General features: G+C 41.8%; 1 protein-coding gene and 1 non-coding gene across 5 annotated transcripts in view; both read left to right on the top strand.

The window, feature by feature from the left end:
- KDM2A (lysine demethylase 2A) overlaps positions 1-13,079 on the top strand; it is a 148,667-nt gene that overhangs the window by 100,768 nt on the left and 34,820 nt on the right. For all 4 annotated transcript variants that reach the window (XM_030811304.1, XM_030811305.1, XM_030811303.1 and 1 more), the window contains 4 exons: positions 1,593-1,699; positions 2,108-2,201; positions 3,990-4,143; positions 5,530-5,645. In XM_030811304.1, coding sequence (XP_030667164.1) covers positions 1,593-1,699; positions 2,108-2,201; positions 3,990-4,143; positions 5,530-5,645 — 471 coding nt within the window. The remainder of the gene's footprint in view (positions 1-1,592; positions 1,700-2,107; positions 2,202-3,989; positions 4,144-5,529; positions 5,646-13,079) is intronic.
- LOC115834992 lies at positions 7,162-7,268 on the top strand. Its single transcript, XR_004029971.1, has one exon. It is a non-coding gene; the product is annotated as a small nucleolar RNA U13 (small nucleolar RNA).

The raw sequence follows: 13,079 nt of genomic DNA on the forward strand, positions 1-13,079 counted from the left end.
GCTAATTTTTTGTATTTTTAGTAGAGACGGGGTTTCACTGTGTTAACCAGGATGATCTCGATCTCCTGACCTCGTGATCCGCCCGCCTCGGCCTCCCAAAGTGTTTTTGGATTTTTTATTGAGACAGTCTTGCCCTGTTGCCCAAGCTGGAGTGCAGTGGTGATCGTAGCTTACTGCAGCCTCAAACTCCTGGATTTAAGCAAACCTCCCATCTTAGCCTCACAAGTAGCTAGGACTATAGGCACATGCCACAACACCTGGCTATTTATTTTATTTTATTTTATTTATTTATTTTTTGAGATGGAATTTCACTCTTGTTGCCCAGGCTGGAGTGCAATGGCACCATCTCGGCTCACCAGAACCTCCACCTCCTCGGTTCAAGCGATTCTCCTGCCTCAGCCTCCCAAGTAGCTGGGATTACAGGCATGTGCCACCAGGCCCAGCTAATTTTTTTTTTTTTTTTTTTTTTTTTGAGACAGAGTCTTGCTCTGTTGCCTAGGCTGGAGTGCAGTGGCATGATCTCGGCTCACTGCAAGCTCCGCCTCCCGGGTTCACGCCATTCTCCTGCCTCAGCCTCCCGAGTAACTGGGACTACAGGCGCCTACCACCACGCCTGGCTAATTTTTTGTATTTTTAATAGAGATGGGGTTTCACCGTGTTAGCCAGGATGGTCTTGATCTCCTGACCTTGTGATCCACCTGCCTCGGCCTCCCAAAGTGCTGGGATTACAGGCGTGAGCCACCGCACTGGGTCTAATTTTGTATTTTTAGTAGAGATAGGATTTCTCCATGTTGGTCAGGCTGGTCTTGAACTTCCGACCTCAGGTGATCCGCCCGCCTTGGCCTCCTAAAGTGTTGGGGATTACAGGTGTGAGCCACTGAGCCCGACTATTTTTTTATTTTGAAGAGATCGGTTATCACTGTGTTGCCCAGGCTGGTCTTGAACTCCTGGGTTCAAGTGATCTTCCCACCTTGGCCTTCCAAAGCTCTGGGACTGCAGGTGTGAGCCACTGTGCCTGGTCTATCTTAGTTTTATAGATGAGTTCCAGGGCCTTATATAGTCTTGAAAAGACATGACAGACCTGGAGCTTCTTATTCCTAAGCTGGTAGTTTCTATAGCACATTGTCAATGCAAGGCTATAAATCTATACTGGATTTTTTTTCTTTTTTCTTTTTTTTTGCCTAACTTTTGGCATCTTAACTGTTCTAACAATGGTATATATTTTGCTGAGTTTATAGATACCTTCCAGACAACACCTTTTATTGGATTAAAAATAAAGCAAATTATATGAGTATTGACATAGAAGAGAGTTCATAGTTATATACTATTGCATAATTAATCATTCCATTTTGACTAGTGCTGTCTTTACTATTATCATTTGATGGAATGATTAATCTTTATTCTTATAACAGTTGTTTCTAGGATGGTTGCCTAGTAATCCTGATTTGCCAACAGGTTGTTTTAATTTGCTTATAATTAAATTATAGTTTTTTGTTGCGTATTTTAAGAAATTCTGCTTTTCTTGACTTTAAAATTATCTTTGACCCCAACCTTTCCCTTGGAGCCCAAGTGTTTCCTCCTTCTATTTAAAGGTGGATTTCATTGACTGGGTAGACAACATGTGGCCAAGGCACTTGAAGGAAAGCCAGACTGAATCAACAAATGCCATCTTGGAGATGCAGTACCCTAAAGTGCAGAAGTAAGTGATGCGCCCTGCATCTTCCTCCATGTGCTGTGGGAGACCAAAGTAATAGCAAGGATTGGCTTCTCCCTTACAAGCTTTGCTCTGTGTCCTAAATGATTAAAACGATGAATTATTTAAAGATGAGACTTTACAGTTCCACAAGGAAGAGTGTATGTGAGCATACCATAGCACACAACCACATTGTTAAAGGAAAAAAAAAACTTACATTTTTAGTCAATAGGGTAGAAAAAAAAAACCTTTTTCTGATAATGTGATGACTTGAAAACACATTGCTTTTTCTCCTTCTGGAACTTGATTAAGTGGAAGATAAAGGGAGTATATAAGAGGAGAGTATGGCATTTTGGTGGGGCAGATGTACTTTTTTCTATCAGTACACTAATGCTGCTGCTTTTTTTGGGTCAGGTACTGTCTAATGAGTGTTCGAGGCTGCTATACTGACTTCCATGTGGACTTTGGTGGTACCTCTGTTTGGTATCACATCCATCAAGGGGGAAAGGTATGGTCATAGTTGTGATAGGGGTTGGAATCTGAAGTTGGTTGTATGACTTTGCTTCAGTTCATGTATGCTTAATATACCCTGGAAATGAATCTGTTAGGGAATTGTCCCCATTCATATCTGGAAAGAATTATAGATTAAGTTCACCTCCTTGGCTAGTGTTCAGTAGAAATTAGTATTCATCTAGTTCATTATCATTACACCATTGGCACAGCACTTAGTAAATCTCAATAGTCCTGTTTCTAGATTCCTGAATCAGAGTTCTCCAAATGAAGCCAAATAAGTGATTTTAGAAGGACAAGATAATTTCTGTACTTGGAAGTATAATAAATAGTGGAAGGGAATACGAATTTTGGATAGATTCACTGTGAAATCAGGAAATTAAGATCTAAACCAACTTTCCCTCTATGTAGCCATTGGTCTGAAATGTGGCCAAAGGAAGCCTTTAAGTCCTTTTTGAGGATGTAGATAGGTTTTGAAGGATTATCTTTATTCATTCAGTTATATTCCAGCTTGTGAAAATGCTTCTGAATGCTATATGAGAATGGAAATCTAGGATTAATACCCGAGGTTTATAGTATTATACTCTTGTTACTCTTTTTTTCTCTCACTTGCAGTGAATGCATTTGTAAGAGAAAAGTAGAACTAGAATGAGAATAGATAATGCCTTGTTTAAAACATGAGGTCTTGGCCGGGCATGGTGGCTCACGCCTGTAATCCCAGCACTTTGGGAGGCCAAGGCGGGCGGATCAGCTGAGGTCGGGAGTTCAAGACCAGCCTGACCAACATGGAGAAAGCACGTCTCTACTAAAAATACAAAATTAGCTGGGTGTGGTGGTGCATGCCTATAATCCCAGCTACTCAGGAGGCTGAGGCAGGAGAATCGCTTGAACCCACGAGGTGGAGGTTGCGGTGAGCTGAGATCACGCCACTGCACTCTAGCCTGGGCAACAAGAGCAAAACTCTATCTCAAAAAAGAAACAAACAACAAGAACAAAAAAAAAACATGAGGTCTTGGCCGGGCACAGTGGCTCACACCTGTAATCCTAGCACTTTGGGAGGCCAAGGTGGGCGGATCATAAGGTCAGGAGATCGAGAACATCTTGGCCAACATGGTGAAACCCCATCTCTACTAAAAATACAAAAATTAGCTGGGCGTGGTGGCGCACGCCTGTAGTCCCAGCAACTCTGGAGGCTGAGGCAGGAGAATTGCTTGAACTCAGGAGGTGGAGATTGCGGTGAGCCAAGATCGTGCCACTGCACTCCAGCCTGGACTACAAGAGTGAAACTCCGTCAAAAAAAAAAAAAAAGAGTCTTAATCAGAACAACTATGTCTCCAAATCCAAAAGTCATTTTGTTTACTTCAGATCCCTTTAAGCCCTGTTGATCTTAGTTACTACCTTGGACAAAACAACCTGAGCCAGTCTCTTGAAGATACTGTGCCTAATTAACTGTGCTACTTAGGACTCTGGAAGCCAGACAGTCGGAGGTGTTTAAGGGACTGCCTAGGTAATGAGCTGAATGTCCCTCTTCTCTCCAAGTCCTGGATGGTATATAGTCAAACCCCAGGGAAGCCTTAATGCTGTTGGATCAAGTGGAAGATAAGAAAGATCTACTGCCTTGGACCTTCTAGGGTTTACCAAATAGTCAAGTTCTATAGGCTGGGAAAATTGCTTGCCTTTCTTCTACCTGGTGGTCTTAATTTTGTATCGTACCTGTTTATCAGTTGAGGGAGACGACTGGGTCATGTCAATGGCTGTTAACAGACTAAAGTTTTTTAACTCACAGGTCTTCTGGCTCATCCCCCCTACAGCCCACAACCTGGAGCTGTACGAGAATTGGCTGCTGTCAGGGAAACAGGGAGACATCTTTCTGGGTGACCGGGTATCAGATTGTCAGCGCATTGAGCTCAAGCAGGGCTATACCTTCGTCATTCCCTCAGGTAAGCAAAATGGGAAGAGTGGGTTGTTTAGCCATTTTTTTCTTAATGAAAAAGAAATTGATGGATTACCACCAAGAATAGTTATGATGCTGGGGTCTGCAGAAAACAATAGTGTTTCTTCCTGTCATTATGGAGTAGATGCTGAGGTTTTGTTTGTTTTGTTTTCAGTTTGAAAAAGCAGTGGTTTTCCAATAAAGTATATAAGAATTGCCAGCAGAGGCTTTTCAGATATACACGTTTGGGCTCTGCATTAGCCGTAGTAATTTAGAATCTCTATAGATAGGACCTGTTCTGCAGGTGATACACAATCTATTTTGAAGAGCTGCCTACTATTCTAGGGAATGGCCGTGAAGGCTGGAGTGCTCAGTCAGGGATGTTTTTGATGAAGTCATTAAATCAAAGTAAGTGCTTGTAAAGATCACAGATTTTGGAGTCACAGACCTCTATTAGGATTCTGACTATGCATTTACCTGCTAGATACTAACACTTAGAGCAAATATTTAAATCTGTGTCTCATTTTGTTATAAGGAATATAAATGAGAACACATGTAAACCAAGCTTATCCAACCTGCAGGCCACAGGCCTCATGCAGCCCAGGATGGCTTTGAATGTGGCCTAACACAAATTCATAAGCCTTCTTAAAACATTATGAGTTTTTTTTTTTTGCAATTTTTTTAAGCTCGTCAGCTGTATTAGTATATTTTATTTTATTTATTTATTTTGAGATGGAGTCTTGCTCTGTAGCCTCAGGCTGGAGTGCATTAACGCGATCTTGGCTCACTGCAACCTCCACCTCCCAGGTCCCGGTTCAAGCAATTCTCCTGCCTCAGCCTACCGAGTAGCTGGGATTACAGGTGTGCACCACCATGCCCAGCTAATTTTTGTATTTTTACTAGAGATGGGGTTTCACCATGTTGGCCAGGCTGGTCTTGAACTCCTGACCTCATGATCCACCCGCCTCAGCCTCCCAGAGTGCTGGGATTATAGGCGTGAGCCACCGCGCCTGGCTATATTAGCGTATTTTATGTGTTGCCAAGCAATTATTCTTCCAGTATGGCCCAGGGAAGCCAAAAGATTGGACACCCCTGAATTGTAAACTGTCTTGTACAGAGCCTGGTTTTAGTTGGTGCTCCAGTAAACGTTTATTATGTGCTAAGCATTTGATGTGCATTTTCTCATTTAATGCTCACGAGCAACCATAAGAGGTATTATTTATCCTGGTTTTATAGAGGACATTGAGGCTTTGAGAGATTAAGTAACTTGACAAACCACTAAGAAGCAGATTCAGAGTGAAGAGTGTGATCTAGGGGTCTTGTACTAGTTCTCTGAGAGAGACTTACTGTAATGTGTGTTTTCAGCCACTGCCCTCTGTTCCCCTTCTTCTAGGCTGGATTCATGCTGTGTATACTCCTACAGACACATTAGTGTTTGGGGGCAATTTTTTGCATAGCTTCAACATCCCTATGCAGTTAAAAATATACAACATTGAAGATCGGACACGGGTAAGTAATCTTATATAACAGTTGGATGTGAAGAGGTTTACTCCAGTTAAGATAGATGTTACAAGAGATTCATTGATGGTTTATCAAAACTTCCATTTTTCTTTCAGTTAAAATGCAGTGTTGACATTTTGGGAACACACAAAATTTTAAATGTAATTTTTTTTTTTTTTTTTTAAGGCAGAATCTTGTTCTGTTTTCCAGGCTAGAGTGCAGTGGTGTGATCATGGGTGACTGCAGCCTCAACCTCCCAGGCTCAAGCATCCTCCTGCCTCAGCCTCCCAAGTAGCTGGGACTATGGGTGCACACCACATCTGACTAATTTTTAATTTTTTTTTCATAGAGACTTGGTCTCACTGCGTTGCCCAGGCTGGTCTAGAACTCCTGGTTCAAGCAGTCCTCCCACCTCAGCCTCCCAAAGTGCTGGGATTACAGGTGTGAGCCACTACAACTGGCCAAATATAAATTTTAACACGATTTACATACTCAGTTTTGGGGACTCCAGTTCTGTGAGGTTTTTGGTATCTTGGATTTCTTTTTCTTTCCTTTTTATTTTTTTTATTTTTATTTTATTTTATTTTATTTTTTAGCCAACACTATAGTGAATGGGAAAAAGTAACATTTTTTTCTTTTAATATTTGGGTCAGAGTTTCACTCTGTTGCCCAGGCTGGTGTGCAGTGTCACAGTCATGGCTCACTGCAGCCTTGACCTCCCTGGGCTCAGTTGATCCTCCCACCTCAGCCTCCCAGGTAGCTGGGACTACAGGCACACGCCACCACACCCAGCTAATTTTTTTGTATTTTTTGGAGATGGGTTTTTGCTATGTTGCCTAGGCTTGTCTTGAACTCCTGGGCTCAAGTGATCTGCCCGCTTTGGCCTCCTAAAGTGCTGGGATTACAGGTGTGAGCTACTGCATCCTGCAGTATCTTGGATTTTTATAAGGCCAGACATTTACCTCTGGTAATCTCTTGAACCATGTGTTTCATTTTTATGCTCACAGAATAATTTGGTGTAGTGGGGCTTACCAACTCAAATTTCAGAACTTTAAATTCATGTATTTTTTTCTGCACTGATGACTATACTTAAAGCATCTTACTTTAATTATATAAATGTATATACTGTCTTTCTCAACTGGGGTTTCAAGAGAGAATTAAGCCCAAAATAAAATAATTTGTGTATCTTATTTTCTCAGTTTTCCCTAGGATGATACACAGCTAATACCTTTCTAGATGCATAGAAAAAAGTTAATTTATTATATACAGTGGATACCTTAAGGCAAGAGTTGACAAACTTTTTCTGCAAAGGACCAGATAGTAAATATTTTAGGCTTCGTGGGTCATAAAGTATCTGTTGTAACTGTTTAACCCTACCTTGTAGCATGAAATACTTAAACAAATGAGTGTGGCTCAAATAATATAAAATTTTATTCATAGACACTGAAAGTTGAATTTCAGATAACTTTAACATGTCACAGAATACTCTTAATTTTTTTTCAACCATTAGAAAATGTAAAAAATGATCCTTTTATAGTTCATGATCATGATTAGGTGTTCATGCACGTATGTGAAAGATGCCACCCTTGAACCTTGTTACTATTAATACGTCAGCATATTACCTGTCTGACCCGAAAAAAAAAAAAAAGGTAAAAAAACACTCTTAGTTCACAGGAATCATAAAAAGAGGCAGCAGGCCAAATCCACTAAGTGTTGTTTGCTGGCTAGCCTCCACGTTAGAGAATAAGGGCTTATTTTTTTAGCAGAATTCTAATTGGTAAGGGCTGAATCATAGATGATACTGGGATTAAATAGCAATTAGAATATTTGGGGGTTGTGATGTTTGTAAATTACTCTCAAGTAGCTTAGCAGAATACTAAGCTAGTATGAAGATCAGCAAACGTGGAGAAATGTTAACAGTTGGAGAATTGCAGAGAAGAGTGTAAAACTATTAATGCTACTGCTCTTGAAACTTTTTGGTAGAATTAAAAGTACTAAAAATTTAAAAATAGCAATTAGTGAAGAATTCACAACTTTTATAAGGAATGGTCACTGACCTATGTACTGCGATAATAGTCAACCATTATGGTGCCTATTTTGCAACATTTATTTTGGTGTAGGAGTTACGTATCACTATACATACCATTGATTTTATTGTTGGAATTACAGGAATTGCCCTACTAGTAGAATTAAGACAGGAAGCCAGTGCTTCTTCAACACATTTTATAAAAGTACATTTCTTTTTATTTGTTAAGAGTAACAAAAGTACAGGTCAGGCACAGGGGCTCATACCTGTAATCCCAACCCTTTGGGAGCCCAAAGTGGGAGGATTATGTGAAGCAAGGAGTTTGAGACTCTCCTGGGCAACAAAGCTGGGTGTGCTGGCATGCCTGTAATCCTAGCTACTGGGGAGGCTGAGGTGAGAGGATTGCTTGAACCTAGGAGTTCCAGGTTGCAGTGAGCTATGATGGTGCCACTGTACTCTAGCCTGGGTGGAAGAGTGAGACACAGTCTGTTAATTTAAAAAAAAAAAAAAAGATGTCTATTCTAAAATAGGTAAATATTCTAAAATAGGGAAAATGTTTCAAAAGAAACAAAATGTATAATTCCATAGTAAAATACTCCTGTTTAACTGTGTCATTCTTAGAGGTAATTATGTACCCATTCTAAGATTCAGTCTGAAAATTGGTTTTTAGAATGCGTTCCCTTTTTATGGTTAAAGATGACTCTTATACCTGGGGCTTGACTGGTTCAGTTTCAGGGAAGAAAAGGAAAATATATATTCAGTAACATAAAGTGAGCACCTTATCCCTGCATGAAGAGTTTTCTATGTAAAGAGAAGAAAAATAAGGAAAAAAAAAAAAAAAAAAGGCCAGGCACAGTGGCTCACACCTGTAATCCCAACACTTTGGGAGGCCAGGCAGGCAGATTACCTGAGGTCAGGAAGTTGAGACCAGCCTGACCAACATGAAGAAACCCTGTCTCCACTACAAATACAAAATTAGCCAGGCGTGGTGGCACATGCCTGTAATCCCAGCTACTCAGGAGGCTGAGGCAGGAAAATCGCTTGAACCCGGGAGGCGGAGGTTGCAGTGAGCCGAGATCGCGCCATTGCACTCCAGCCTGGGCAACAAGAGCGAAACTCCGTCTCAGAAAAAAAAAAAAAAAAGAATAAGAGAAAAAATAAATAAAAGGAGAAAAAGAGTCCTACAAACTCTTAACTGGTAAAAACTCATCTTGATTTATCTAATTCCTAGACTTTATCAAAAATTTCAGTGTCTAATCATTGTTTTCTATTTTTTCTAAGAATGGCTTAATTATTTAATTCCAAATAAAATCTTTCTGTAGTCCCATAAAATTTCATTGTGTTTACTATATTTGTACACACAGCAATTTTTTATTGCTTTCCATACCAACCTTTTATGTGAAAATACCAACCTGGCATTCATTTGATATGTTACTAATCTCTATAAAGTTATAAGAATCTCTATAAAGTTAAGAGAATGTATAGGGAATGCTTTACCAAAGAAATACAAAGCATGTTGCAAACAAGACAATGTTCTGGTTACTTTTGCCATACCAATGTAGACATTTACTATTTAAATTTAAGTGTTGGTAATTATTCTAATAGTGCTTAAAGGCTCAATAATTGTATAATGGGGAGTTTTAAAAATTCTTTCTGTGGCCGGGTGCGGTGGCTAGCGCCTGTAATCCCAGCACTTTGGGAGGCCAAGGCGGGTGGATCACCTGAGGTCGGGAGTTTGAGACCAGCCTGACCAACATGGAGAAACCCCGTCTCTACTAAAAATACAAAATTAGCTGGACATGGTGGCGCATGCCTGTAATCCCAGCTACTCGGGAGGCTGAGGCAGGAGAATCGCTTGAACCTGGGAGGCGGAGGTTGCGGTGAGCCGAGATCATGCCATTGCACTCCAGCTTGGGTGACAAGAATGAAACTCCATCTCAAAAAAAAAAAAAAAAAGAAAAAAAAATTATTTCCAAAAAATGCTAACCCAGTCTTAGAAATTGATATGCAGCATAAGTAAAAAGCAATGGGGTCAGTTTGGGTATATGGTATCTCTTGGCTATAATTAATACAGTATTATAAGTTACAAGTAAAAACTCAAAATTTTAATGCCTGTATTTCATATTTTCTTCCTTTTTTCTTTCTTTCTTTTTTATTTATTTATTTATTTTTGACACAGGGTCTCACTCTGTCACCTAGGCTGGAGTGCAGTAGCATGATCTCAGCTCATTGCAGCCTCAACCTTGTAGGCTCAAGTGATCCTCCTGCCTCAGCCTCCTGAGTAGCTGGGACCATAGATGCACACCACCACACCTGGCTAGTTTTTTTATTTTTATTTTTTTGTACAAATGAGGTTTTACTATGCTGCCCAGGTTCGTCTCAAACTCCTGGGCTCAAGCAGTCCTCCGGCCTCAGGCGCCCAAAGCCTTGGGACCATGGGCGTGAGCCACTATGCTCAGACTCTTCTTTTTTTTAAACTGTCATTATTACTCAGCTTTCAACTGATTTCCAGAGGGCTTTAGAATTTGGAGTTGTCCTGAACTCCTAATAAAAACCCTTCCAGAAAGTGTTGCTATACTTAAAAGGCTAATGGAGAGGCATAGTGTATTTTATTTAATTTTGAGGGACCAAATACCTATTGGTTGTTGTCTCTCTCCTCTGTCTCCCTTAGTCAGAAATAAATTAATTTTACTTTTGTGTAAGAGAGTCATTCTTTTAGTTGTTAAAGTTTTAGCCACATAAGAACCCAGAATCAGGGTCTGGCTACTATGCATTAGAAAACTGATTGGGGCTAGCTATGAAAAGTACATCTCCTCTCCTGCCTTGCCATGGGGAGAGTGATCTCCTTATTCCCCAGTGATGCCCTGTGGCCTGGTGAAGGCTTTTGAAAAGGGACTCCTATCCAGTTCTCCATGATTCAGGAAGACTACCTGATACAGAGTTTGAAAACGGGTAGGTGAAGTCATCCCTACAATATGGGAGGAGATGGGAACATTCTCAGGAGCTGCATATTCAAAACAGTATCATTTGGCTTATCCTTTTGAAATATGGCCTCTCTAAAAGAAAGCTGTATGGCCAGATGTGGTGGTTCATGCCTATAATCCCAAGCATTTTTTGGGAGTTGGAAGCGAAGGATCACTTAATCCCAGGAGTTTAAGACCAGCCTGGACAACATAGTGAGACCCTGTCCCTACCAAAAATTAACCCCTTTCTTTTTTTTTTTTGAGACGGAGTCTTGCTCCGTCCACCAGGCTGGAGTGCAGTGGCGCCGCAATCTCGGCACACTGCAAGCTCCGCCTCCAGGGTTCACGCCATTCTCCTGCCTCAGGCGCCCGCCACCAAGCCCGGCCAATTTTTGTATTTTTAGTAGAGACGGGGTTTCACCGTGTTAGCCAGGATGGCCTTGATCTGACCTCGTGATCCGCCCACCTCGGCCTCCCAAAGTGCTGGGATTACAGGCTTGAGCCATCACGCCTGGCCAAAATTAATCCCTTTCTAATTTTCCCCAAGGATACTCACCGGTGGCACTTGGCAGCTGCAGCTTTTTTTTTTTTTTTTTTTTTTTTTTTTGGAGACAGAGTTTCGCTGCTGTTGTCCAAGCTGGAGTGCAGTGGTGCGATCTCGGCTCACTGCAACCTCCACCTCCCAGGTTCAAACGATTCTCCTGCCCCGGCGTCCCGAGTAGCTGGGATTACAGGTATGCACCACCAAGCTAATTTTTGTATTTCTAGTAGAGACAGGGTTTCACCAGGCTGGTCTCGAACTCTTGACCTCAGGTGATCCACTTGCCTTGGCCTCCCAAGGCGCTGGGATTACAGGTGTGAGCCATCACGCCCGGCGGCTGCAGCATTTACCCCAAGATAACTTTGCCACGAACTATCTTACTTTTATTATTTTCACATCACTCTAGTATACTGACTTTGAAAACAAAAGATATCATTCTATTTATAGCATTCTGTTTTTAGTAGTGGTATTTCCACTTACAAAATATAGTTATTCTTGATTGCTGAAAATGTCAAATCCTAGAAAACGTAGCATTCCTATGCGTGATGTTAACATCATTCTTGGGCAGGCGTGGTGGCTTACGCCTGTAATCCCAGCACTTTGGGAGGCTGAGGCTGGCGAATCACTGGAGGTCAGGAGTTCGAGACCAACCTGGCCAACATGGTGAAACCCCGTCTCTACTAAAAATACAACAACTGGCCAGGTGCGCTGGCTCACGCCTGTAATCCCAGCACTTTGGGAGGCCGAGGCGGGTGGATCACCTGACGTCGGGAGTTTGAAACCAGTCTGACCAACATGGAGAAAGAGTGTCTCTACTAAAAATACAAAACTAGCCAGGTGTGGTGGCGCATGCCTGTAATCCCAGCTACTCGGGAGGCTGAGGCAGGAAAATCGCTTGAACTCAGAGGCACAGGTTACGGTGAGCCGAGATCACGCCATTGGACTCCAGCCTGGGCAACAAGAGCAAAATTCTCTCTAAATAAATAAATAGCTGGGCACAGTGGCTCATGCCTGTAATCCCAGCACTTTGGGAGGCCGAGGCAGGTGGATCACCTGAGGTCAGGAGTTCGAGACCAGCCTGGCCAAGATGGTGAAACCCCGTCTCTACTAAAAACATAAAAATTAGCTGGTCATGGTGGTGCACACCTGTAATACCAGCTACTTGGGAGGCTGAGACAGGAGAATGGCTTGAACCCAGGAGGTGAAGGTTGCAGTGAGCCAAGACTGCACCATTGCAGTCCAGCCTGGGCAACAAGAACAAAACTCTGTGTCAAAAAATAGTAAAAATAAATAAATAAATAAATAAATAAATAAATTTAAAATAACAATTAGCCGGGTGTGGGGGCACACACCTATAATCCCAGCTGCTCAGGAGGCTGAGGCAGGAGAATCGCTTGAACCCAGGAGGTGGAGGTTGCAATGAGCCAAGATCCCACCACTGCACGCTAGCCTTGGTGACAGAGTGAAATTCCATCTCAAAAAAAAATAATAATAATATATCATTCATGAACAGTTGTTGGCCAAAGATTCATATGACGGATCTGATATTTTTGAAATAGACAATCCTGATGATTCAGACCATCCTGCTGTTAGTTTTGTTTAGAAATAACTCCAAGGACAGTTTTTATATTTTATGTTCACCTTGAAAATCAATCAGATTTCCGGCTAGGCACAGTGGCTCACGCCTGTAATCCCAGAACTTTGGGAGGCCAAGGCGGGCAGATCACGAGGTCAGGAGATTGAGACCATCCTGGCTAACACGGTGAAACCCCGTCTCTACTAAAAATACAAAAAATTAGCTGGGCGTGGTGGCGGGCGCTTGTAGTCCCAGCTACTTGGGAGGCTGAAGCAGGAGAATGGCGTGAACTTGGGAGGCGGAGCTTGCAGTGAGCCAAGATCGTGCCACTGCACTC

This window comes from Nomascus leucogenys, chromosome 4 (assembly GCF_006542625.1).
Source record: "Nomascus leucogenys isolate Asia chromosome 4, Asia_NLE_v1, whole genome shotgun sequence".
NCBI lineage: Eukaryota > Metazoa > Chordata > Mammalia > Primates > Hylobatidae > Nomascus > Nomascus leucogenys.